We start from the raw sequence: 23,277 nt of genomic DNA, 5'->3' as shown, positions 1-23,277 counted from the left end.
TCTGAAGTGCCAGACAGTTGACCTCAGAAGTGATAGACCTGTGACCTCTGAAGTGCTAGACATGTGACCTCTGAAATGCTAGACCTTTGACTTCTGAAGTGCAAGACCTTTGACTTCTGAAGTGCCAGACCTTTGACCTCAGAAGTGCCAGACCTTTGACTTCAGAAGTGCCAGACCTTTTACCTCTGAAGTGCCACACCTGTGACCTCTGAAGTGCCAGACAGTTGACCTCAGAAGTGATAGACCTGTGACCTCTGAAGTGCTAGACATGTGACCTCTGAAGTGCTAGACCTGTGACCTCTGAAGTGCTAGACCTGTGACTTCTGAAGTGCCAGACCTGTGACTCTTGACCTTAGGCTGTTTCATTGGGTACCAACTTACTCAAGTTAAAATCCACTAGGTCCGTATTCACAAATGTCTTGAATTTGAGACTGACATGCTCAGACAAGCATTTTTTTGTAAACTGAATGTTATAACAGGTGCAAATATAATCTAAAGTACTTTATATGATATAAATAATCTGATCTACAATCAGGCTCACATCTTTTTGTCAAAATTAGTTATATTATAGATATTTTGAAACATTTAAGATTTCAGTTTTCTGAACCTGAGTCTAAAACTATTACTGAAGACTTCATGAATACACACCCTGAGCTATGTAGCATCCCTGTGAATACACACCCTGAGCTATGTAGCATCTCTGTGAATACACACCCTGAGCTATGTAGCATCTCTGTGAATACACACCCTGAGCTATGTAGCATCTCTGTGAATACACACCCTGAGCTATGTAGCATCTCTGTGAATACACACCCTGAGCTATGTAGCATCTCTGTGAATACACACCCTGAGCTATGTAGCATCTCTGTGAATACACACCCTGAGCTATGTAGCATCTCTGTGAATACACACCCTGAGCTATGTAGCACCTCTGTGAATACACACCCTGAGCTATGTAGCACCTCTGTGAATACACACCCTGAGCTATGTAGCACCTCTGTGAATACACACCCTGAGCTATGTAGCACCTCTGTGAATACACACCCTGAGCTATGTAGCACCTCTGTGAATACACACCCTGAGCTATGTAGCACTTCTGTGAATACACACCCTGAGCTATGTAGCACCTCTGTGAATACACACCCTGAGCTATGTAGCACCTCTGTGAATACACACCCTGAGCTATGTAGCACCTCTGTGAATACACACCCTGAGCTTTGTAGCACCTCTGTGAATACACACCCTGAGCTATGTAGCACCTCTGTGAATACACACCCTGAGCTATGTAACACCTCTGTGAATACACACCCTGAGCTATGTAGCATCTCTGTGAATACACACCCTGAGCTATGTAGCATCCCTGTGAATACACACCCTGAGCTATGTAACATCCCTGTGAATACACACCCTGAGCTATGTAGCACCTCTGTGAATACACACCCTGAGCTATGTAGCACCTCTGTGAATACACACCCTGAGCTATGTAGCACCTCTGTGAATACACACCCTGAGCTATGTAGCACCTCTGTGAATACACACCCTGAGCTATGTAGCATCTCTGTGAATACACACCCTGAGCTATGTAGCATCTCTGTGAATACACACCCTGAGCTATGTAGCATCTCTGTGAATACACACCCTGAGCTATGTAGCATCTCTGTGAATACACACCCTGAGCTATGTAGCACCTCTGTGAATACACACCCTGAGCTATGTAGCACCTCTGTGAATACACACCCTGAGCTATGTAGCACCTCTGTGAATACACACCCTGAGCTATGTAGCACCTCTGTGAATACACACCCTGAGCTATGTAGCACCTCTGTGAATACACACCCTGAGCTATGTAGCACCTCTGTGAATACACACCCTGAGCTATGTAGCACCTCTGTGAATACACACCCTGAGCTATGCAGCATCTCTGTGAATACACACCCTGAGCTATGTAGCACCTCTGTGAATACACACCCTGAGCTATGTAGCATCTCTGTTTTATGTTCATTTAAGGATACCATGCAAAAAAATGAGGGTGAAGTCCCCCCCTCCACACACACTTCCCCATGATGTTCCCCTCCCTCTGTCCAATACATGTACTCCTTAGATATTTTTTACCCAATGTAACAAATCATATGAAACTATTTTCAGACTGTGCATACTGAATAATGAAATGATATATAGATTCTGTGTACCACGTACCACCTCTCGAGTACCTAGTGCTCCCTTAATTACCCTGTATTAAAAAGTTAGGTTACAGCCTAAAATAATATACAGGACTGATCTTGTATTTTCTTACTTGTCAAAAATTTGCTAACTCACTCTAATCAATTCCGATCTTACAAAACCTGAGGACAAGAATTACTACCTAAATAAATTGTAATGTTGTAAACTTTCTGAAATTCTTAACCCTATAGTCTGTTCAGTTAATGTACACAAAACGAGAATTAGTCGCAGATTAACACTGATTTAATTCCAATGTTTGTAAACATTAAACAAAGTTTTAACAGATAATAGGCCTCAGAACCTATTTACTTGCAAACACTCCACAAACTGTTAAATTAAAGTGAAAATCTTGCGATATTTTGTGAAATGGCTTCTTTCAATGTATCAATGAGACTTTGATTATTTTTTTCTGGTTTCTCAAATGTATCAGAAATATTCTGATAGCTTTTTTTCTAGCTTTTTAATTTCAGAATCACTTTCCCAGTGTTAATTAATTTCGACATCGATAATTAGTTTTTGCAAATTAGTTGATCTAATTGTAGTAACTATGTTATGATTTTATTACTCTTTGGTGCTGATTTAAGTTATAAGTGACAAGACTTTTATTGCTAATTTTCTGACATTTCAATTTCATTTTACGACTCCAGTAATCATTTCTTCACTTTTTAACATTAAATTACGCTGCATCAGGGTTTTTTTTGCTCAAAGTTGGATTAGCTTCATTAAAGATTACTTTTTCAACTGTAATAATACTTTTAACGTCCATAACTCTTTTTTGACGAAAAATTAGACTTTGGACCAAAAGTTCTTTTGTAACGAAGGTTTTAAGTTTCTTGTAAAATAAAATACTTTTAATGTCATAAACTCCTTTTAAATGAAAAAATAAACTTTGGACCAAAAGTTCTTTTGTAACGAAAGTTTTAAGTTTCTTGTAAAATAAAATACTTTTAATGTCATAAACTCCTTTTAAATGAAAAAAATAAACTTTGGACCAAAAGTTCTTTTTATTAAACAAAGGTTTTAAGTTTCTTGTAAAATAAAATACTTTTAATGTCCTAAACTCCTTTTAGATGAAAAAATAAACTTTGGACCAAAAGTTCTTTTGTAACAAAATGGAGGTATTAAATTTTGTAACTAAACTGTCTGGTATAAATCGCCAGTAGCAAAAAAACAAAGGTAACATTTATACTGCAAAAAACACAAACTGACTGACAGGAAATCGCATCAGAAAAAAGCGTGAAAATTAATACGAATTTACAGGTCTAATTGGCAATATACCGTATCAGCGAAGTTATCATTGCTACTGATGCAAAGATAAACAATCTTGTCAGCTAAGCTAGTGGAGGCTGATTATCCAGCTATTTGAAAGTAGTTAAATCCCATCACACTGGGTTAAAACCACATCTCTGCCGACTTTGGACATTTTCCTTCTCAGATTATGGATTAGTAAGATTAGGAATTGAGTTGACTTTATATGACTTGAAATGTGCAGAGGGCTATTTAAGTGACTCAGAGTTCAATGGATTTTGTTGCAGTGTTAAATATTGTGGAAAATTGGGATTTTAATGGAGTAACATGATTGAAGATTATAGATAATTGAATTTCTGCAATGGGCAGCGAAATTGTCAAATTGTATTTTTGAAAGAAGAATCAAAGTGCTTTTGTGGATTTTAAGTGGAAAGCAAATAATAAAAAAACTTGTCGATTGTATTAACGGAAAAAAGAGGAGTTTTGCTGAAAAAAAAAAAACGAGCAGCATTTGAGAACATCAAATGATTCTTTTCTGAATAAAGTGTAACTTGTCTAATGATGTTAATAAATCAAAGAATAAATGTTTACTTTGAAAAATGAGTTTGTAAGGAACGGCACATCCTTTCTAGCTCCGAAAAATTGATAAAAGGGTGTTTCATGTGATTTCTGCAGACTCTATTATCGTTGATACAACGATTTATAAAAGAAATACATGTTTACGTTAAAAAGGCGTCAATTTTTCTCTCTTGTCAGATTTGAGTAAACTTTGTCTAAGTACTAGTGCAAAACTCCTATTAAAATTTAACAAAGGGTGAAAGTTCAGACATCAGAGTTAATTTAATGACTGGATTTACAATTGCAGTTCTGTTATTTATTCAAGTGAATTGGTTATAAAAAGAATTAATGGCATTAGTTGGTGAATAAATGGATATTCTGTCAAGTGTAAATGAATTGTGCAATTTTAATCTTAATTTGAAGATATGAATAAATTGGAAAAGTCCAGGATTAAATTAAAATAAACTATGAAGTGAGGGTATACCATTCAAAGGTTTAAACTTGGCTGAATTATTTTCAATGAGATCGTGAAGCAATCCAGTCTTTCACAAAATGCAACCCAAAACACAATGAAATCGAAGAAAATAAACGTTCAGTGAATATAATGGAGTTTACATCCATTTTGTCTAATTTTCTGAAACTGATATTATGTATTTGCATAATTTATGTCATTGGTTGCCATGGTAACAAAGTACCATACAAACATACGTCATTAAAAAAAGATGGAGTTGTAGTAGAAAAAATTGTATCGCTGGAGACGCAAAAAGGACACACAGGAAAACCCCATCAAGTTCTAAAAATAGACATTGAAAGCACTCCAACTGATGAAACTATTGACCTTGATGATGTCCAAGAAAAAGAAAATGACCTTGACCTAGAAGAAGACGAAAATGGAAAATCTTTCCAGTTTGAAGATGCACTTATCCTTATGAAACTTATCAATGAGCTTAAGCGAGAATTACACGAGGTCAAGTACACTCAAAGAAAGGACAAAGAAGAACTCATTGCTTTCAAAGATGAACGTGAAAACGACAGGTACAAATTTAGTTATGAAAGTATATATGTTACTATAAATACATGAACATTATTTAAGGCTAAAACATTGCTGTCCTGGAAACGATAAGATCAACTGTTCAAAAGGAATTAACTCCCAGTATAACCTGTAAAATACAAAATAGGAGAAAGAGGAAAAACTTAAAAGGATGTTAAAATTTGTATTGGTTTCCAGTCCAATCTTATATTTTGAGTTCTATATATTTATACTTGTATATTCTTTTTAAAATTAATTTCAGTTAAATCAGTATTTTTTTATAAAACCTGTTGCCATGGAAAACAAGGTGATGGTTGATCATCACTCTGCACAAGTCTTACTATCTAGCAACTTCTAACATTTTTTTTCAGTTTATTGGTTGTTGCTATGGTGTAAGAGGACAAAAGTCAAGGTGAGAGTGAGGCTGTTGCTATGGCAGAGCTGGTGCAACTGATACAGTAATCGACAACTGAACAATGAAATAATAATGTATAATCAAAATTTATATCTTTCTGGCCAAGGGTTGTTGCTATAGAACCACAGGCCAAAGGTCAAGGTTAAAGGCATGTTGTTACTATGGCAGAGCTGATTCACTTGAGACAACTCACCAGAGCAGTTACACTATAACCTTTATACCTTTTAGGTTCATGGTTGTTGCTATGGAGACAGAAATCAAAGGTCATGGTGAAAGGTCAGCATTTGTAAAAGCAGAGCTGCTCCTGCTGAGACAAAGTCAAAAATGTTGAATTGTATCACCGTTTGGGACAGACATTAATTCACTTAACTTCATATATATTCAGGTCCAAGGTTATTGCTATGGAGACTGAGGTCAAAGGTCAAGGTGAGAGGTTGGCTATTGCCAAAGCAGAATTGGTGCAACTAAGACAACTAACAACAGGGGCTTGGGACAGAGCTACAAAAGTGATGGACAGTGTACAAGATAACAGGTAGTATTTAAATTTGTCACTGAAAAATGTTGATAAGGTTAGGACTATTCCATTTGAACAAGGCACTTTCAAAGTGGACCGTCACACTTTAAAATTTTCCAAAATGCATATTCAGTGTACAAGATGAAGGGATACAAATTTACTTAAATTCAGTGAAACATGTCAAATGAGGTAATTGCTTATCTATTTAAACATCCACCTCCCCATTGCCCAGGACAGCCCTTTCAAATCAGACCGCTCAACTTTAGAAATTTCAAAAATTTATATTCTGTGTACAAGATAAAGGAGGTAAATATTTGCTAGAAATTGCTTGAAAATTGTCACTGCAACTTGCCAAATGATGTGACGGCTAATCCTTTTAAACACCCCCCCCCTCCCCCTTGCCCAGGAGCACTTTCAAATCAAACTGCCCAACTTTAGAAATTTCAAAAATTCAAATCCCAAGCACAAGACAAAGTGTTGATAATTTAATAAAACTTGCTTGAAAGAGATACTACTGAATCATTTGAAACGAGGTAACGGCTAATCCATTAAACAACCCAAGAAAAAGCACATCCAAAATAGACCGTCCCACTTTGGAAATTTATTGAACCCATCAAAAATAAGCAGTTGTCTGGTTAGTGCAGTGGTAAGCGCACTCGTTTCTCACCAAGGTGACTTGGGTTTGATTCCCGGCCTGGGCTCATGTGAGCTTAATGGTTCATCGTCACCAAGCCAGACATGTGGGCTTTCTCAGGGTTCTCCGATTACCCCTAACATCACAAGACCACACTCTCGTGCCAAGGAGCTACTTGTAACAGCAACTCAAACTTAAAAGCAACAGAACACACACAAACTTCCTCTCCTATTTGCCTCCCTGAGGTGGGTAAATGTTTATTTAAATTGAAAAGCCTAAAAAGATTTTTTTTCCCTTATTGTGAAGGCTGATATAAACCACATTCATGTCTCATGATTTCTGGGTATCCTGATTACCTCTGTTCAATTGAAAAGCCATGAGAAATTGTCCCCCCACCCCCTCTGGTGAGGATCAAACCCCTACCCACTGTGGTGAGGATCAAACCTAAATCCTGTGAAAAAGGGAGGGACAACTGAACCATGACTCCTCCCCTTTTTTGATTGATCTATAAATCTTTCTTAAATCACTGTTATTATACCTATAAATGTAAAAATCCTTTATTTAATTTTTATTGACATTTAGGCCTTAAAGCTGCACTCTCACAGATTTACCGTTTTGACAACTTTTTTATATTTTATCTTGGAACGAGCAAATCTATATGAAAAATCACGGAAACAAGTGATACTATTAAGATTGCTGACAAAAAATCTGATCGCATGTTTTCATACTTCAGGTCAAAAATTGCTGTTTTAAGTATTTTTCTTAAACCGTTAGTTAAACGCTTTTAGCCATAAATCATTAATTTTCGAACGGATATATGAAAGTCTGCGATCTGATCTTTTGTCAGCAGTCTTATATCACTGGTTTGCTGATATTTTCGCAAAAATTGGCTCAATCGAAGAAAAAATATAAAAAAAGTTGTCAAAACGGTAAATCTGTAAGAGTTCAGCTTTAAAGCCTTTTTCATAATACTATCAAAGACACTGTTTTCTACATTTATAGACTTAACATGGCAAATAAAATATTAAAAACAACCTAATACAGGAAATAAGGTCATGATATAAAAGTGTGCCAAACAGACACATGACGCTGCGTTGCAAATTAGCAGATAATAAATCTTTGTCCATGGCGAGACATTTATCTAGAAAAGCTTTAAATGACTGCAACCACTTGCACACGCTCTATCTAATTTTCATGTTAACCAAAAGTGCTCCGAAAATATTTCTCACTTATCATTGCCAACAAATCATCATTTGTGAAGAATGTTTCATCCATAATTTGGTTTCCAAATGAGGGTAATAGGGTAATCGTCACAAATAGGCAAGATAAAAATTGTCAACATGTTGATATAGGATAAGTTGAGATATTAGTATATAATAACTCTAACCTTTAACACTTGAGATACCTAAATTGTATTTAAACGCTGTAAGAATACCACAAGTGGATGTCAGAGTTTGCCTGTTTTTTTAGATCATGAAATGGAGATGGGGCATAACTACAATTGTTTTGTTAAAGTCAGGGTTATGGCCCTTGACTCACATGAATTATTATTGTCTTTTACCAGTAATCAAATTAAGACTTCTGGAACTACAAGCCCAAACTCATTTATTACTTCTTGGCTTAAACATTGAATAAGTGTTACAAGCCCAACTGTATAATATTTAGATTTTGAACAAGCCTAGCAGTCTTTATACCAGTTTTAGGCTTGCGGGTTCATGCTACATGTAATTTCTATCACTGACTCAATCAAACTAAGAAAAGAGCACCGCAAATAGATGCCAGCAATTGTTTTCCTTTTTTTAATTTATCAAGGGACATAAATTATGCTAGAGTAATGGGCCCTTGATCTAATCTCTAAGTAACTGTTTTTCAATACCACCAGACCATATTTGGTTTGATGTGATTTTTTTACACATTTATTACATTTAGAATTAAAGAAATTCAGTTATTGCTTTTTTTTGTAACCAAAAAGAAAAACATTTTAAGATTTTTTCCTCAAAGTGATCGAAATTATATTTTGTCCAATGGGATGGATTTTTTTTCAAATCTGCAGTATATTATTTTGGTAAAGCCATTATTGATTTAAATAAGGTGAATCAGTATATATAGTAGAGGCTGGGCCAGAAGGCAAAATATATTGACCACCAAGCAGGTTATAGGATTAGAAGTTAAAATGCATTTACCAAAACAAATTATTTGTGCAAATGAATCACTTTTTTGATAAATTCATACTAATAATCTTTAACCACTATTTAATTACTTTCATTACTTAATTCTTACCCAATATTTCATTTTTCAATCTGGGCTTTTAAAATGTTTAAGTAAACATCTTATTATTACCTATAGCCCTGTAATCATTTGTCAGTTACCCTATCTTATCAATATCATTAACCTCCCGGTTGAAATTTGAGCCCGCAAATAACACATTCCACATCATTTGGCGACCCTTGCTGAAACTGATATTAGGCCTATAAAATGAATTGATTGTTTCAGGGAAACAGTTTTAAACATAATGATCTTTTGCACTGTATAGATTTTTTAACATTTGCCATAACTTCACAATGTTAATCATCTTACTAGGTCAAATGTTCATTGTTAAAGTTAACAACATTGTTTATGTTAACGTTGTTAACTATTAAATATTTTTTTTCTCTGGAATTAAAATGGAAATATTTGTGATCTGCAGTATTTCTAACAAGGTTTCAGACACTTGTTTCAGCTGTTTTATTTAAATATATGAGCATGTAATAGAATATTTCACATTTAATAAGAAATAAACATTTCAAGTTCCATTACTCTGTTTGAAATATGTCCCTTATTCAACCTGAAAACAACCTGATAGGCTATGAATATTAGCCAGATTTTGCATTGCCCTTAAGTAATGGTGAATGTACTTACAAACTATTTATTTTGTGTAAGGAAAGTTTTAAGTGGTCTACATTTTATTGTGTAAACTACCCACTTTTAACAGGGCCTGCCATTGTTCATATCTACCACTTCACCTGATTAAAATCAATACTGGCTGACTGCTGAGACAAATGTATTGAGAAAACTTGAGAAATACTGCTTTCTCATTGGACAAAATATAATGTTGACCACCAAACAGAATAAATAAATTATTTCTATTTAAAAAAAATCATATTTTTTACATATTGCAAACTCTAGGAAGGAAAATGGTTGCTTGCGAAGGGTACCCTAAACCCAACATTTCTTTTTAAACCCGCATACAGATGTAACAAATATGTTTCTACATCCGTTTTGATAGATTCGGTACAGCCATTTGTTACATTCAGACGGCAAAGCTTTGATAAATTGGGCAGAAAATTTAATTTCCAGATCCTTTCTCATGATTGAACTTTTATTGAATTTAATGTTGTTTGCCCAAAAGACTGAGGTCTTCATGTTCTGTTATTTCTTACAGTTTTCTTCAGTTTTTCTTAAAATCATGTTTAAAAGTGTGATACGCTGTTTTATCAGTTTTGATCTCAATGACAAAATAGCCATTAACACATGCTCAATGCTTTTCCATCTTATAGGGATACAAAAAACATACTTCTCTTATATTTTAATGGATTAAAATTAGTATGTTTAACTCATTATAGACTCCAATGTTCAAAAAAGAAAAAAAAAAAAGATTGTTGCTATTAATTGTAAAAAAAATCAATACATTATAAAGGCTAATATTTTTTTCACTCTACACAAATCATAGGCGTTTTTGTTATGATAAAGTCAAATGAGTTAAATATTAAAATGCATTAAAAAAAAATAAAAAAAATAAATCAACCTTTATTTTGCCCCTTTTTAAGATTTTTTTGAAGCTTCAAAATGAAAGCTATAAATAAAATAAAATGGTACATTTTTGTACAGCTTATTTTGTCTTTGAAATAGTGCATTTTCAATACTGTATAGAGAAAATTACAAAAGTGGTCATTCAAAACAGGTTTTTTATGAAACAAGTTTTTTAATGAAGACAAAATTATACCACAGCAATTTTTTTTTATCAATTTAAGTATATTAAATGATAAAGTTTAATACTAATTGGGTTATTCACAGGGCTAAAGAAAAAAAATTGCTACAAATTAACATGCACATTTTTAACGCTCTTAAATTAATAATTTGACCTGAGCTGAAATTACTGCATTTGCAATTTACGACAAAAGGTGCTCCGATCAGGCGATTCTTGCATTTATCTATGACTTCACATCAAAATTTATAAAAAGCCTTATTGTAAAGAATTATTCTACTTTTAAATAAAAAGATATTATCTCATTCTATGTTTTTTTCATTTTCAGTTTACTTTTAGAGGGTTTGGTCTACTTCAAGAAAGATGCCGAGAAAGAGATTCGCCGCTTTAAGGAATATAAGGAACGAGCAGCCAAACGCTTCCATCAGCTGAACAACTCTGCCGAAAAAAATGAACGCGAAATTTCCGCTTTTACCTCTGATTTGCACTCACTTTCTAGAGCAGTTGATGGATTTGGAGAAAACTTGGACTCATTGTCAGTTAAAACTAAAAATTTATCCTCAGAGGTAACTACTAACTACAAGTCTCAAAATCACCTCAGGAATTTTGTAAATGATATTAATACTCATGTCAATGACAGTTTAAAGAATCTAACAACTTGCTGTGCAAAAGCACTTGCTGCAGCCAATCAAAAGACAGAACACTCAGTGACCAATCAAAAGGCAGATATTCTGACCAATGAGTTTAAAGATCTCACCAACCACCACAATTCAAAAATTGAGATTGTAGAATTTGGTTCAGGTGAATATGAAGATGAACTTCAATCCAAATATGAAGAAGAAACCAATAAAATAGGTGAAAAATATCCGAAAAACAAACAAAACCCTTTGTTTTATGGTAGTGGAGAGACAATACAAGAGGGAAGTGGGGAAATTGGAAGTGGTGATACGGAAGAATTACCTCCCTTTGATAAAATTTATTTCACTAAATATGTTGAAAAAACGGACTTTTATAAAGAAAATATGAGATTGAAAATTATTCTCAATGATTATGTTGAAAAGTATGCGAACATGTCACAAACATTACAAAATGTTGAATCGAAATTGGCCAATATACAGCTTGGTAACTTCATGCAAAACTTACAAGAGTCTATAATGAACTTCACCCAGAATGTTATAACAGTCGACCAATGGAAACTTTCCAGTAATCAAATTGTGAATTCCACCTTATATAATCAAGATCAGGTTATAAAGCTTACAAACATGGTTTTAGATTCCCAAGATAAAGTTACAGACCTGAACTGGAAACTGTATAACAACCAAATGATGAGTGACCAACAACTGAATATTCTACGGATGTATATCATCAAACTGAACAATTCCATGGAGGACCTTAAAGAGGACATAAAAAAGTTAGAAAGAGCTGATTCCCATGTTGTGAATAACAAATTCCAGTATCCGAGTTTCTATGGTTACCAGACTGGTTACAAAGTGCAATATTCCACACATGATGAAACTGACCTGAACCAGTCTGAAAATGATGATACAGATAATACTAAACAAGGACCTACTGTAAACTCAGACACGGTACAGTTGATAATGTCAAAATTGGAAGAACTTGGATTACAAATTGTCTTTAATCAAAACCGACTAGGAAATCTGGAGGTGAAAATACTTAATGACACTCTGACGTCATGTAGGAAATTTAACATGGACACCGCTCAGGACACTCAACTAGCGAGCCACGAGTCGATCATCAAATCAAATGCAAACTCGATCATCTTGACACACAATCTTGTCAGAGAACTAGAGCAGATTGTCCATGGACTAAACCAACAGGTAAAAATACTATGGTGTACCATTTGTGCCATTACATTTACCAAAGACTAACAAAAAGCCACGGTCAACTATGTATTCCTGTATAATACGTATGTTTTGTCATTTGAAAATGACTTGAACTGGTTTTGAAAATTATTTTAAGAAGTGATTAAGGATTTGAGTAGCATTTACTTAGAAGTTTTCATTATTTTGTGTAAACTGAGCCAGCCACAGAGTGCATCTATCTCTTAAACTGATAAAAATCAAAAACAACTGACTGCTGATTTACTGAAAAAAAATATTGGAGAATTTGTAAGATACTGCCATCTCATTGGACAAAACATAATGTTGACCACTAAATCAGTTAGAACACATAAAACATCTTATTTTCTAAGAAAGGTTTGCATTTTTCTGCATGTTCCACCCATTTGAAGGTAGAGTTAGGTAACCCAAACCAGAAGTATGTTTTAAGGCCTAATATGTTCAAACAATTAAATGTATGATAAAACCATTTGTATTATAATATTGATTTTTAAACTTGTGAAATTTTATTTAACTTTACAGGTGAAACTAAACAATCGTAAGATTCGAGGCACCGAAAACGCTGTCACAAGACTTCAGGGAATTATACCAGCAATGGTGGCCATGAAACGAGAAATGGAAAACTTCCTTGAAACTCTGCCTTCAGGTATGATGATGATGATGATGATGATGATGATGATGATGATGATAATGATGATAATGATGTGATGATGATAATGATGATGATGACTAGGACAATGATGATGATATTTATGACAATGATGATTTTAATGATGAATATGATGATGATGACAATGAGGATGACAATGAGGATGAGGATGCAATGATGATGATTCAACGGTTCCAGTTTCATGCTAATAAAACTGATTGACATTCAATGTTTTAATGATACATTAGAAGTATTAACAGAACCCTTCAACATTCAATGATTCAATAAATCAAAGAATGCTGTTTAAAAGACAACATTCAATTTTGTCAAAATTAGGTAGCACGTCAATAACATCAAAGAAAACATCAGTCTTTAATAGCACAAAAACTCATACAACTGAACAGGTGCAACACATGCTGTTAAATAATTGTTATGGGGGGCTAATTTGTGGAATAATAATGATCAAAGAAATATTTCGCCCTTCAAATGCAATCATCTCAATTGACATCAACAATGACAAAGTCCATTAACGGTTGAAAATCATGAAGTGTAAAAGCAGAATGGTGCAGACAATCAGCAAATAATAATTGACGTTTTAATTCATGTAACAATGAAATTCTAGTTAACAAAGGTTTCCATATAAGGAAGGCAGAAGATTGTATGTTATATTTTAAAAAGCCTTTTAAGCACAAGGTATTAATTTGTTATCTAAATTTTAAAATGTTTTAAAGGGACAAGACACCAGATGATCCCAAAATCGGCAAATACAGTATTTCCTCAAAACATGCCTAGAATTGTCAATACTAGTTAGTATGAGGCCGATTAAACATCAACTGATATGATTAACAGAATATTTCATCGCTGCCTCAGCTGAGTTTACCAGTTTGAAAATAGCACATATTAGTTTATATTTAGCATGCGAAATTCATGTGATAAGTAGTCTTATACATATACCAACGCTATTTTCAAATTTACTAGTATTTAAGTGGTAGACAAACCCAGTAATTTTTGAATTGGAAAAATACACAAAAACTACGAAAGATACACGTGTCATAAGCAATGTGATATTGCATTTAGTAAGATTCAATGCGTTGAACACATCGGTTTCAATTTTATGTACATTTTTGACAATTTTCTTTTTTCTTGGAATTGTATCATCTGGTGTCTAGTCCCTTTAAAGCCATGAAAGTTTTGACATTTTCCTAACACTTAAAAAAACCCAAGAGTAAGCAAGTTGTGTAGCAAAAACAAATGGTTAAGGGGTCATATGAATTATACAAAATACAAAATTGATACAAGTAATTCTTTCTTTTTTGCAGATTGCTCTGAATACTATGACAGAGGCTACAGGAAGTCAGGTGTATATGTGATTCATCCAATCACAGTGCAGAGTTCCAGTCATGTGATGTGCCACATGACACAAGATGGTGGCTGGACAGTGATTCAGCAGAGATTTAATGGAAGTGTCAATTTTAAACGTAATTGGACCAATTATTCTCGAGGATTTGGCTCAATCGAGGGAGAACATTGGTTAGGCAACTACCTCATTCATTTATTAACTTCAAATAGAAATTACTCGCTAGAAATCGTCATGGTCGACTTTTACGACGTCACATGGTTGGTAAATTATGATCATTTCTCATTATCCGAGCCAAATGAAGAATACTCTCTAGAAGTGTCTGGCTACCATGGCAATGCAACAGATGGAATGGGCTACTCAACGAACATGGCGTTTAGTACGATTGACAATGATAATGACGGAAGTAGCCTCAACTGTGCGTTTTTCTACGAAGCAGGCTGGTGGTATAAACACTGTCAAACCGTTAATTTGAACGGACGTTATGATATAGGATTTGTATGGTTCAATCTGGACACTAGCGAATATATACGACTTAAGTCATCTGTAATGAGAATTAAGCCAAGATAATGACAAATGACTTATAAACAATCAGTCGCCTGTTCAGAACTTTCTCTAAGTTAACAAGGTTGTTAACGTCTTCATTGTTAACTACCAAATCTATATTTCTCTGGAAGTTTTATGGACGCACTAATCTGATCTGCAGTAATTCTTACAAATTTTGAGAAATTTTTACTGTTTTTGCTAATCTTTGTTGTATTTAAATATGTGAGCTCTTCATCAGATATTTCACATTTAAAAGTTAACAATGGTGCTATTAACAATGTTGGTAAGGTCTGATCAATTGTATATGACATTATAAACTTCATAAAATCATAATTATGATCATGTTTTTGTATAACACTTTTGTGTTTTTTACAACTCAAATTCAGGTTTTTGAGTGCCAGTATATGATAGACAAAATATATTTATTTCATATTCATTCACTGGGTCCAGCAAATTTGATTGCCTTGTATTAAAATCTTGAATTTTGGAAAACCCAAACATCATCTGAATGACATTTCCATGTGATATGTTATACATTTCATGTACATAAACATTTTTTCTTAATGTTGAAGCATATTGATGTACATTTTTTTCTAGTAAACAAATAAAGTACTACCAAATATTTGTCATTTATAAAAAACACAGAGTTTGTTACGTTGATAAGATAACTTCATTCAAATCAGGCCAATATTCCCTGAAATTGTTAGGCGAAAAAAAGACAATACCTGAAACAGAACGCAAGAGAGCAACAGTCACAAATCGTCAAGGTTATTATAAGGTTTTTCCACCCGAATATCAATAGCAAGGCTATCATTATAATACCGCAACATATTTTTTTCAAAAAGCGAGCAAATTATTTCTTGTGGTTCTATAGTTTCACATTCTGACAATACCTCTAAAGGTACAGCATCAAAGAACACAGAAAGATAATTCTTATTTTAACAGTTTATCGGGTAGGTAACTTAAATTGGAAAGAAACACTGTCACTTACATGAAAAGTTACTGCGTTCAAAACTCCCCAAGAAACTAGTTGAGAGAAATGTTAGATAACTCTACATCGACTATCTTGAGAAGACCGCGTGAAGCAGGTAAATTTTCTAGAACTATGCTTAGTTAAATTGGAGAACAATCTCATTTCTGAAAGGGAACCGCTTCGAAAAAACAGCCAGAAACAAGTCCAAAGAAATGGTAGATAACTCTATGGCATTTATCTCTAGATGAGCACTTAGGGCTGGTTACTGTTTTTTTAGATTTGCTTTATAATTGTAATAAAATGTCCACTTACCTGCAAAACACAACAAGAGCTGTCACAGAGACAGCGCGCTCGACTATTCCGCCGCTTTTCAATGTAAGGATTGAAAAGTTTTGGCGAAACATGCATGGATCACTGTTATATTAGATTTAAATGCAATACAAGATGTGCTAAGATATTAACATAAATGTGGTAACATGAAACATTTTAACCAGAATTTTTAAGTCTAATAATAAAGGGGCAAAAATTATATAATATGAAAGATAGAGTTATCTTACTTGATTTAAGAAGAAGGTTAAATGGTTGGGAGCCTGTGTGTAAAGTTTCAATGCAATACATGATGCATTCGCTGAGGTATTGACTTAAAAGTGGTTACATGCAAAACCTTAACCAGAATTTCTATGTCAAAAAAGGGACCATTATTTAAATTTAATGCAAACTAAAGTTATCTAACTTGGTTAATTAAGTAGGTTGGATGGTTGAATACCATTGTATCAAGTCTCAACACAATACCTCAAGTAGATGCTGAGATATTAACCTATGTGTGCTTGCACGCAAAACCTTAACCAGAATTTCAAAGCGAATAATAAAGGCCTATTATTTGCATTTAATGCAAACTAGAGTTATCTAACTTGGTTAATTAAGTAGGTTGGATGGTTGAGAACCATTGTATAAAGTCTCAATGCAATACCTCAAGTAGTTGCTGAGATATTAACCTATGTGTGCTTGCACGCAAAACCTTAACCAGAATTTCTAAGTCGAATAATAAAGGGCAATTATTTGCATATAATGCAAACTAGAGTTATCTTACTTGGTTAATTAAGTAGGTTGGATGGTTGGGTACCATTGTATATTGTCTCAATGCAATACCTCAAGTAGTTGCTGAGATATTAACCTATGTGTGCTTGCACGCAAAACCTTAACCAGAATTTCTAAGTCGAATAATAAAGGGCAAGTATTTGCATCAAATGCAAACAAGAGTTATCTCACTTGGTTAATTAAGTAGGTTGGATGGTTGAGTACCAATGTATCAAGTCTCAATGCAATACCTCAAGTAGTTGCTGAGATATTAACCTATGTGTGCTTGCACGCAAAACCTTAACCAGAATTTCTATGTCGAATAATAAAGGGCAATTATTTGCATATAATGCAAACTAGAGTTATCTTACTTGGTTGATTAAGTAGGTTGGATGGTTGAGTACCATTGTATATTGTCTCAATGCAATACCTCAAGTAGTTGCTGAGATATTAACCTATGTGTGCTTGCACGCAAAACCTTAACCAGAATTTCTAAGTCGAATAATAAAGGGCAAGTATTTGCATCAAATGCAAACAAGAGTTATCTCACTTGGTTAATTAAGTAGGTTGGATGGTTGAGTACCAATGTATCAAGTCTCAATGCAATACCTCAAGTAGTTGCTGAGATATTAACCTATGTGTGCTTTCACGCAAAACCTTAACCAAGGTGTGACGCCAACGCGGACGCTTGGGTGAGTAGTATAGCTCTCCATATTCTTCGAATAGTCGAGCTAAAAAAGGTATCACATTGAAAAACAATGCCAGAAACAAGTTCAGAGAAAAGGTAGATAACTCTATGTCAATTGTCTCCAGGTGAGCTCTAAAAGACTGGCAACTGGTTATACTATGCTTTAATAGTTAAATTGGAATAAAATACAGAATGTCAACTAACCTGCAAAACACAAAATTGAAAATAATTGCCCGAAACCAGTTCAGAGTAATGTTGATTGCCTTGAGGTGAGAGCTAAGGGCAGGTAACTATTCTATAACTATGAATAGTTCAATTGGAAAACAATTTTTCCTTGTTTCATACCTGAAAAGGAACCGCGTCGAAAAACACAGCGAGGAACCAGTTGAGAGTAACGGTAGATAACTCTATGTCGATTGCCTCGAGGTGAGCACTAAGAGCGGGTAACTTTTCCTGCACCATTTCCTTCAAGATTTGCTGGTCGGCTTGTGCGCCTATAAGACTATGATCGAAATAATGCGGCGAAAAGTAGGACTCTGCAATTGCTACCAGCGTCCTGAAAATTAGAATTGTAATATTGACAAGAGAACCACACACATGCTGGTAATTGGACCAATTTTTACTGTCAATAATCAGAGATAACCAATCAGTGATTGGTCAACAACTGATTGGTTAACAATGAAATATTTTTTTATTTATGAAGAAACACTTCACTTTCACATTTTGGCTTCATTTATTTTAAAACTACACATTTCTTATGCAAAATCTGACTGGTCTGTTATCCTTGTTTTAAACATCTAACCTTGATTAGTGGTCAACATACTATTTTGTCCAATGAGAAGGCAGTATTTCAGTTTTTTGATACTTTTAAATCAGCAGTCAGCCGTTATTGATTTAAATCCAGTACAGCGGTAGATATACACTGTGTTTGGCGTAGTTTTAGTGGCTAGTAAAACAAAATAAAATGCAGACCACTAAAATTTTAGAAATCTTAAGTATGTGCTTACACAAAATAAATTGTTAATATATTACATTAAAGTCTCTAAAAGGGAGTATTAATAAGTGTTAGAACTTTAGGAATATAAATTGTTTAAGAAAAAAACGAAATTGGACTATTTTAGTCATAATATTATTGATGGACACCTTGCATGGACAAATTCCGACTATCAATCATGACAAAATCATTTTTGATACTCGCTGATGTTGGCCATTGCACAGCAGCTTTTGTTATACCATTATTCTTATTCTAGAAAAACGGAAGATATAAAACAGTAAACACAATTTTCAATCATCACAGTTCTAACCAAAAGGCGTCCTCCGGTTCCATGAAAATGAGAGCCATCCCTGCAATGAAGTTCATTCCCTGACAGTAGCCAATCGTCGGGTTGTGGATACAGAATGCCAGCAATATGTCTTGAAGGTCCATGATCTATATAAACAATATGATAATTTATATACAAAATTTGTGTAACAATAAATGCCTGTCCCGCAATAAAGTTCATTCCCTGACAGTAGCCGATCGTTGGGTTGTGGATACAGAATGCCAGTAATATGTCTTGAAGGTCCATGATGTATATAAACAATATGATAACTTATATATGCAAAATTTGTGTAACAATAAATGCCGATGAGGTTCATACTCTGACAGTAACTGATCAGTGGGTTGTGAAGACAGCAATATGTCTGGGAGATCCATCATCTATAACAGTGATTAAATTCCCTTAAGACTGTGGGCCACCGTATAATAATTTATCATTGTAATAACCTAAACGTAAAAATGAGATTAACTATCTATAATATTGATATAAAATTTATATTTAGTTAAGGGCCATTTTGAACCTGAAAGGAGGCTATATTGTTGGGTTATGAATACCGAATGCCATCTTTAGGTCTGGGAGAACTAGGATCTATAATGGTTATAAAATATGTGTCTATGGTGAGGGTGGTCTAGTGGTACAGGTGACCGCCTCTCACCCAAGACGTCGTGGGTTTGATCCCCACTAGGGGTACTTTCTCACAACCTCTCAAAAAACTAGAGCTGTCACAGGAGTGACGAAAACCCCCAAATGCCGCCTGGACACAGGAATGGCAAACCATTCCTTTGAAAAGAGGCCATAACTCCAAGGTTACTGCACACTGCATCTTCTTTTATCATGCATGTATTGTTTGTCCGGAAACCCTTTTTTCTATTTTCGTAACAGTGCACAAAAACCTTTACTCCACTGGCCCCATTTTCAATCACAAGCATTGTCTTCACAGAGGCTGCCTATACAGCAAGTTTCATTACAATATCTCATGCCCAATTAAAGTTATGAAGCAGAAACCATTTTTCTATTTTTAGTAACAGTGACCTTGACCTTGGCCCAACCAGCCCCAATATCGAACTTGACCTGTATCTTCTGATGTTACACCTGTGTACCAAAAAATGTTCAAATCTGTCAAGCCTTTCATGAGTTATGGTCCGGAAACCATTTTTCTATTTTTAGTAACAGTGACCTTGACCCCACCAGCCCCAATATCAAACTTGATCTGTATCTTCTGATGTTACACCTGTGTACCAAAAATTGTTCAAATCCATTTAGCCTTTCATGATTTATCATCCGGAAACCGTTTTTCTTTTTTTAGTAACAGTGACCTTGGCCCCACCAGCCCCAATATTGAACTTGACCTGTATCTTCTAATGTTACACCTGTGTACCAAAACATTTTCAAATCTGTCAAGCCTTTCATGAGTTATCGTCCGGAAACCGTTTTTCTATTTTTAGTAACAGTGACCTTGACCTTGGCCCAACCAGCCCCAATATCGAACTTGACCTGTATCTTCTGATGTTACACCTGTGTACCAAAAATTGTTCAAATCTGTCAAGCCTTTCATGAGTTATCGTCCGGAAACCATGAAAACCGACAGACCGACCGATCGACCGACCGACAGACAGACCGACCAACAGACCGACCGACCGACCGACCAACAAGCTCACTCCTATATACCCCCTCAAACTTCGTTTGTGGGGGTATAATAAGGACACAGATCTGGTTTCTGCCCAGGAAACAGACTCGAGAGTCACTTACGTCACAATCAAGCTTAAATAAATTAGTATATACAAAATATGTGTCACAAGAGCACCCATAAACAGATGCAAGCCCCTTTCAGTGAATCAAGGAGTCACACGCACCCCATATTTCCTATTTTGAATAATATTTTGCATAAAAAACATCGTACGAGTTATTTTCCTTGGACAATTACTAAAGTATATATTTTACACTCGAAAGTTTTCTTTGAAATATTGAAAACATATTTTTATCAACACATTCTATGAGAAAATATGTTTTAAAAAAGTATAAAAACATGTAAGGTTTAAATCATACTTTGCTTCTGTGTGGTAAAATGAGTTGAAAGTGAGATTTCAGTTGAATTCAGATTTTGGAAACAATGCAAGCCTCAGACAAGAGGGTTTTCTCGAGGTACAATGGTTACCCCACAAAATCAAGCCAAAAATAGTGAGTTGGCATTAGTCAATAACTTTCTTTAAAATTGTTGTAAAATATATTAAGTTTAAACTAAGATTTTTTTAACATACCCCCTTGGAACCAACGGTTGTGAACTTGACATTGCTGGGCATAGTCCTCATCAGGTCAAGAGAAACTTGCTTCCGGTAGCAGGCCGCAAGCTGAAAGCGAAACGCAAAAGAAAATCTTTATATATTTAAAAAAAAAAAAAAGTGTCTCTGAAAAACCATAAGGCCCCCCCCCCCCCCCCAAAAGTTTGGTTTGGTAAACATTCTTTTCAAAAACAGGTAGGTAGGCTTTTTCATTATAATTTTTATTTGGCTTTGTGTTATAACGTTTTTGTTATCACTGGAGAATGGTGTAAAAGGAACCTTCTGTTTAAAGCTTTAAAGACTTTAATCAACATATTAAAACACACACTTGTTTTATTTTTTTTAATTGTTTTTCACCGACTGACTTTAAAAACGGTAGGGCTGGCACCTATTTCAAAATATAGTTTTTTAGGCCTAAGGAGAACTAGCTTCCAGTAGCAGGCTGCAAGCTGGAAATGAAATGTATTAGACAATGGGCCAATTGTTCAGAGCTTTGTTAAAGTTAATGACAATGTTAAAGGCACCGTTGTTAACTTTAAAATCGTTACTGCTCTGGAAGTTTAATGATTACACTTTTGATCTGCTGTACTTCTGAGAAGAATTGTTTTAGCTGTACTATATATTTAAATATATGAGCACGTAATGAAATATTTCACGGTTAAAAGTAAACAAGGATGTTGTTTCTTTTATCAAACTTCTGAACAATCAGCGCAATGTTTTAAATATTTAAATAAAAAATGTCATCGCAAATTTTCGATGGGAACCAAAGCTTCTGGAATCAGATCGAAAGCTGTAAGTGAAATGTATATGGCAATGCTGATATATTATTTATCAATAAAAAAAACAATTGTTCCTTCTTCTTATACTCTCTTATTTTACTTTTAGCAGTATAATGGGAGATGCTAAAACACTAGCTTTCATAAAAAAAATGTGATATTAATAGAAACTCTTTTTTTATATAAAGCTGCACTCTCACATTTTGACTTGACCGTTTTGACAACTTTTTCATGTTTTTCTTGGAATGAGACATTTTTTGCATAATGGCTGGAAACCAGGCCCAAATTTCTCGAAACTTCTTAAGTCCCTTACAACAGGATTAAGCTAAGCTCACTATTTTTGTCTTTCAATAGTTTGCGTAATATTTACTTCTTTAAGAGTTTTTATACTTTAGATAGGAATTATCATAATGATAATCACCATTAACCATTTTTCATTGATCAAATTCCAATTTAAGTATGTATTTTGCCTTATTGAAATAAGCTACTTAAGCATGTTAAACTTAAGAAGTTTCGAGAAATTGGGGCCAGTGATACTGAAGACTGCTGAAAACATATCAGATCACAGCTTTTTATATTTAAGTTCGAAACTTGCTGTATTATGGCTAAAAACATGACTAACACTTTAAGAAAAATGAAAATTTCGGCAGTTCCCCAAACAGTTAAGTGACCCATTTATATTGCAAGTTATCTTATATGACTAAATTGAAGGCATTCAGGTATCAAAATTCTGAGACAAAAACTTAAAAAAAGGGCAAAACTGTCATTCTGTGAAAGTACAGCTTTTATAAAACAATCTGCTTATTCAATAAACAACAAACATAGATTTTTAACTATCAACAAAGGATCATCTTCATCTTCTTTATATTTTCTTTCAAACAAACTTTGATGAAATCATAAATGTCTTACAGACCTTTGAGGTTTAACAATATTTTACTAAAAAATCAAGTGATCATGTCATAGCAGAAATTCATAAAAAAAATATTTTTACAAAGGCAGATAACTTACTGGAGATTCTGGTAGCAGGTTACAAAGGTTACGGTAATAGTAATCTCCCTTTTCTCTGATGAGATCTCGCACCCTGTATCTGACAAGTTGACGCCAGACCTGTTTGCGAAATCGGTCCGGGATGCCCGCTCGACACAATGTCTTCAACTCGGGAAGCTGCAAA

The 23,277-nt window shown here is 34.4% G+C and overlaps 2 protein-coding genes across 5 annotated transcripts in view; one reads left to right on the top strand and one right to left on the bottom strand.

Moving 5' to 3' along the window:
- LOC128224223 (uncharacterized) overlaps positions 1-23,277 on the bottom strand; it is a 130,368-nt gene that overhangs the window by 30,756 nt on the left and 76,335 nt on the right. For all 4 annotated transcript variants that reach the window (XM_052934012.1, XM_052934014.1, XM_052934013.1 and 1 more), the window contains 4 exons: positions 23,115-23,270; positions 21,310-21,399; positions 19,037-19,161; positions 18,078-18,288 (listed from right to left, as the gene is read on the bottom strand). In XM_052934012.1, coding sequence (XP_052789972.1) covers positions 18,078-18,288; positions 19,037-19,161; positions 21,310-21,399; positions 23,115-23,270 — 582 coding nt within the window. The remainder of the gene's footprint in view (positions 1-18,077; positions 18,289-19,036; positions 19,162-21,309; positions 21,400-23,114; positions 23,271-23,277) is intronic.
- Positions 4,521-15,520, top strand: LOC128224225 (uncharacterized). The gene is made up of 5 exons (XM_052934016.1): positions 4,521-5,061; positions 5,857-6,003; positions 10,912-12,421; positions 12,965-13,088; positions 14,411-15,520. Exons 1-5 carry the CDS (start codon positions 4,631-4,633, stop codon positions 15,016-15,018), a joined length of 2,820 nt encoding a protein of 939 aa, XP_052789976.1. The 5' UTR covers positions 4,521-4,630; the 3' UTR covers positions 15,019-15,520.

This window comes from Mya arenaria, chromosome 17, assembly GCF_026914265.1.
Source record: "Mya arenaria isolate MELC-2E11 chromosome 17, ASM2691426v1".
NCBI lineage: Eukaryota > Metazoa > Mollusca > Bivalvia > Myida > Myidae > Mya > Mya arenaria.
Note: the sequence above shows the minus strand (reverse complement) of the source record. Positions and strands in the feature narration are given on the sequence as shown.

Excerpts from the sequence above, each read along its gene's own strand:
- LOC128224225 (XM_052934016.1), top strand. The coding sequence starts at position 4,631 with ATGGAGTTTACATCCATTTTGTCTAATTTTCTGAAACTGATATTATGT. Across the intron at positions 6,004-10,911 it reads GACAGTGTACAAGATAACAG|TTTACTTTTAGAGGGTTTGG; the intron begins GTAGTATTTAAA and ends TTTCATTTTCAG. Across the intron at positions 13,089-14,410 it reads CCTTGAAACTCTGCCTTCAG|ATTGCTCTGAATACTATGAC; the intron begins GTATGATGATGA and ends TCTTTTTTGCAG.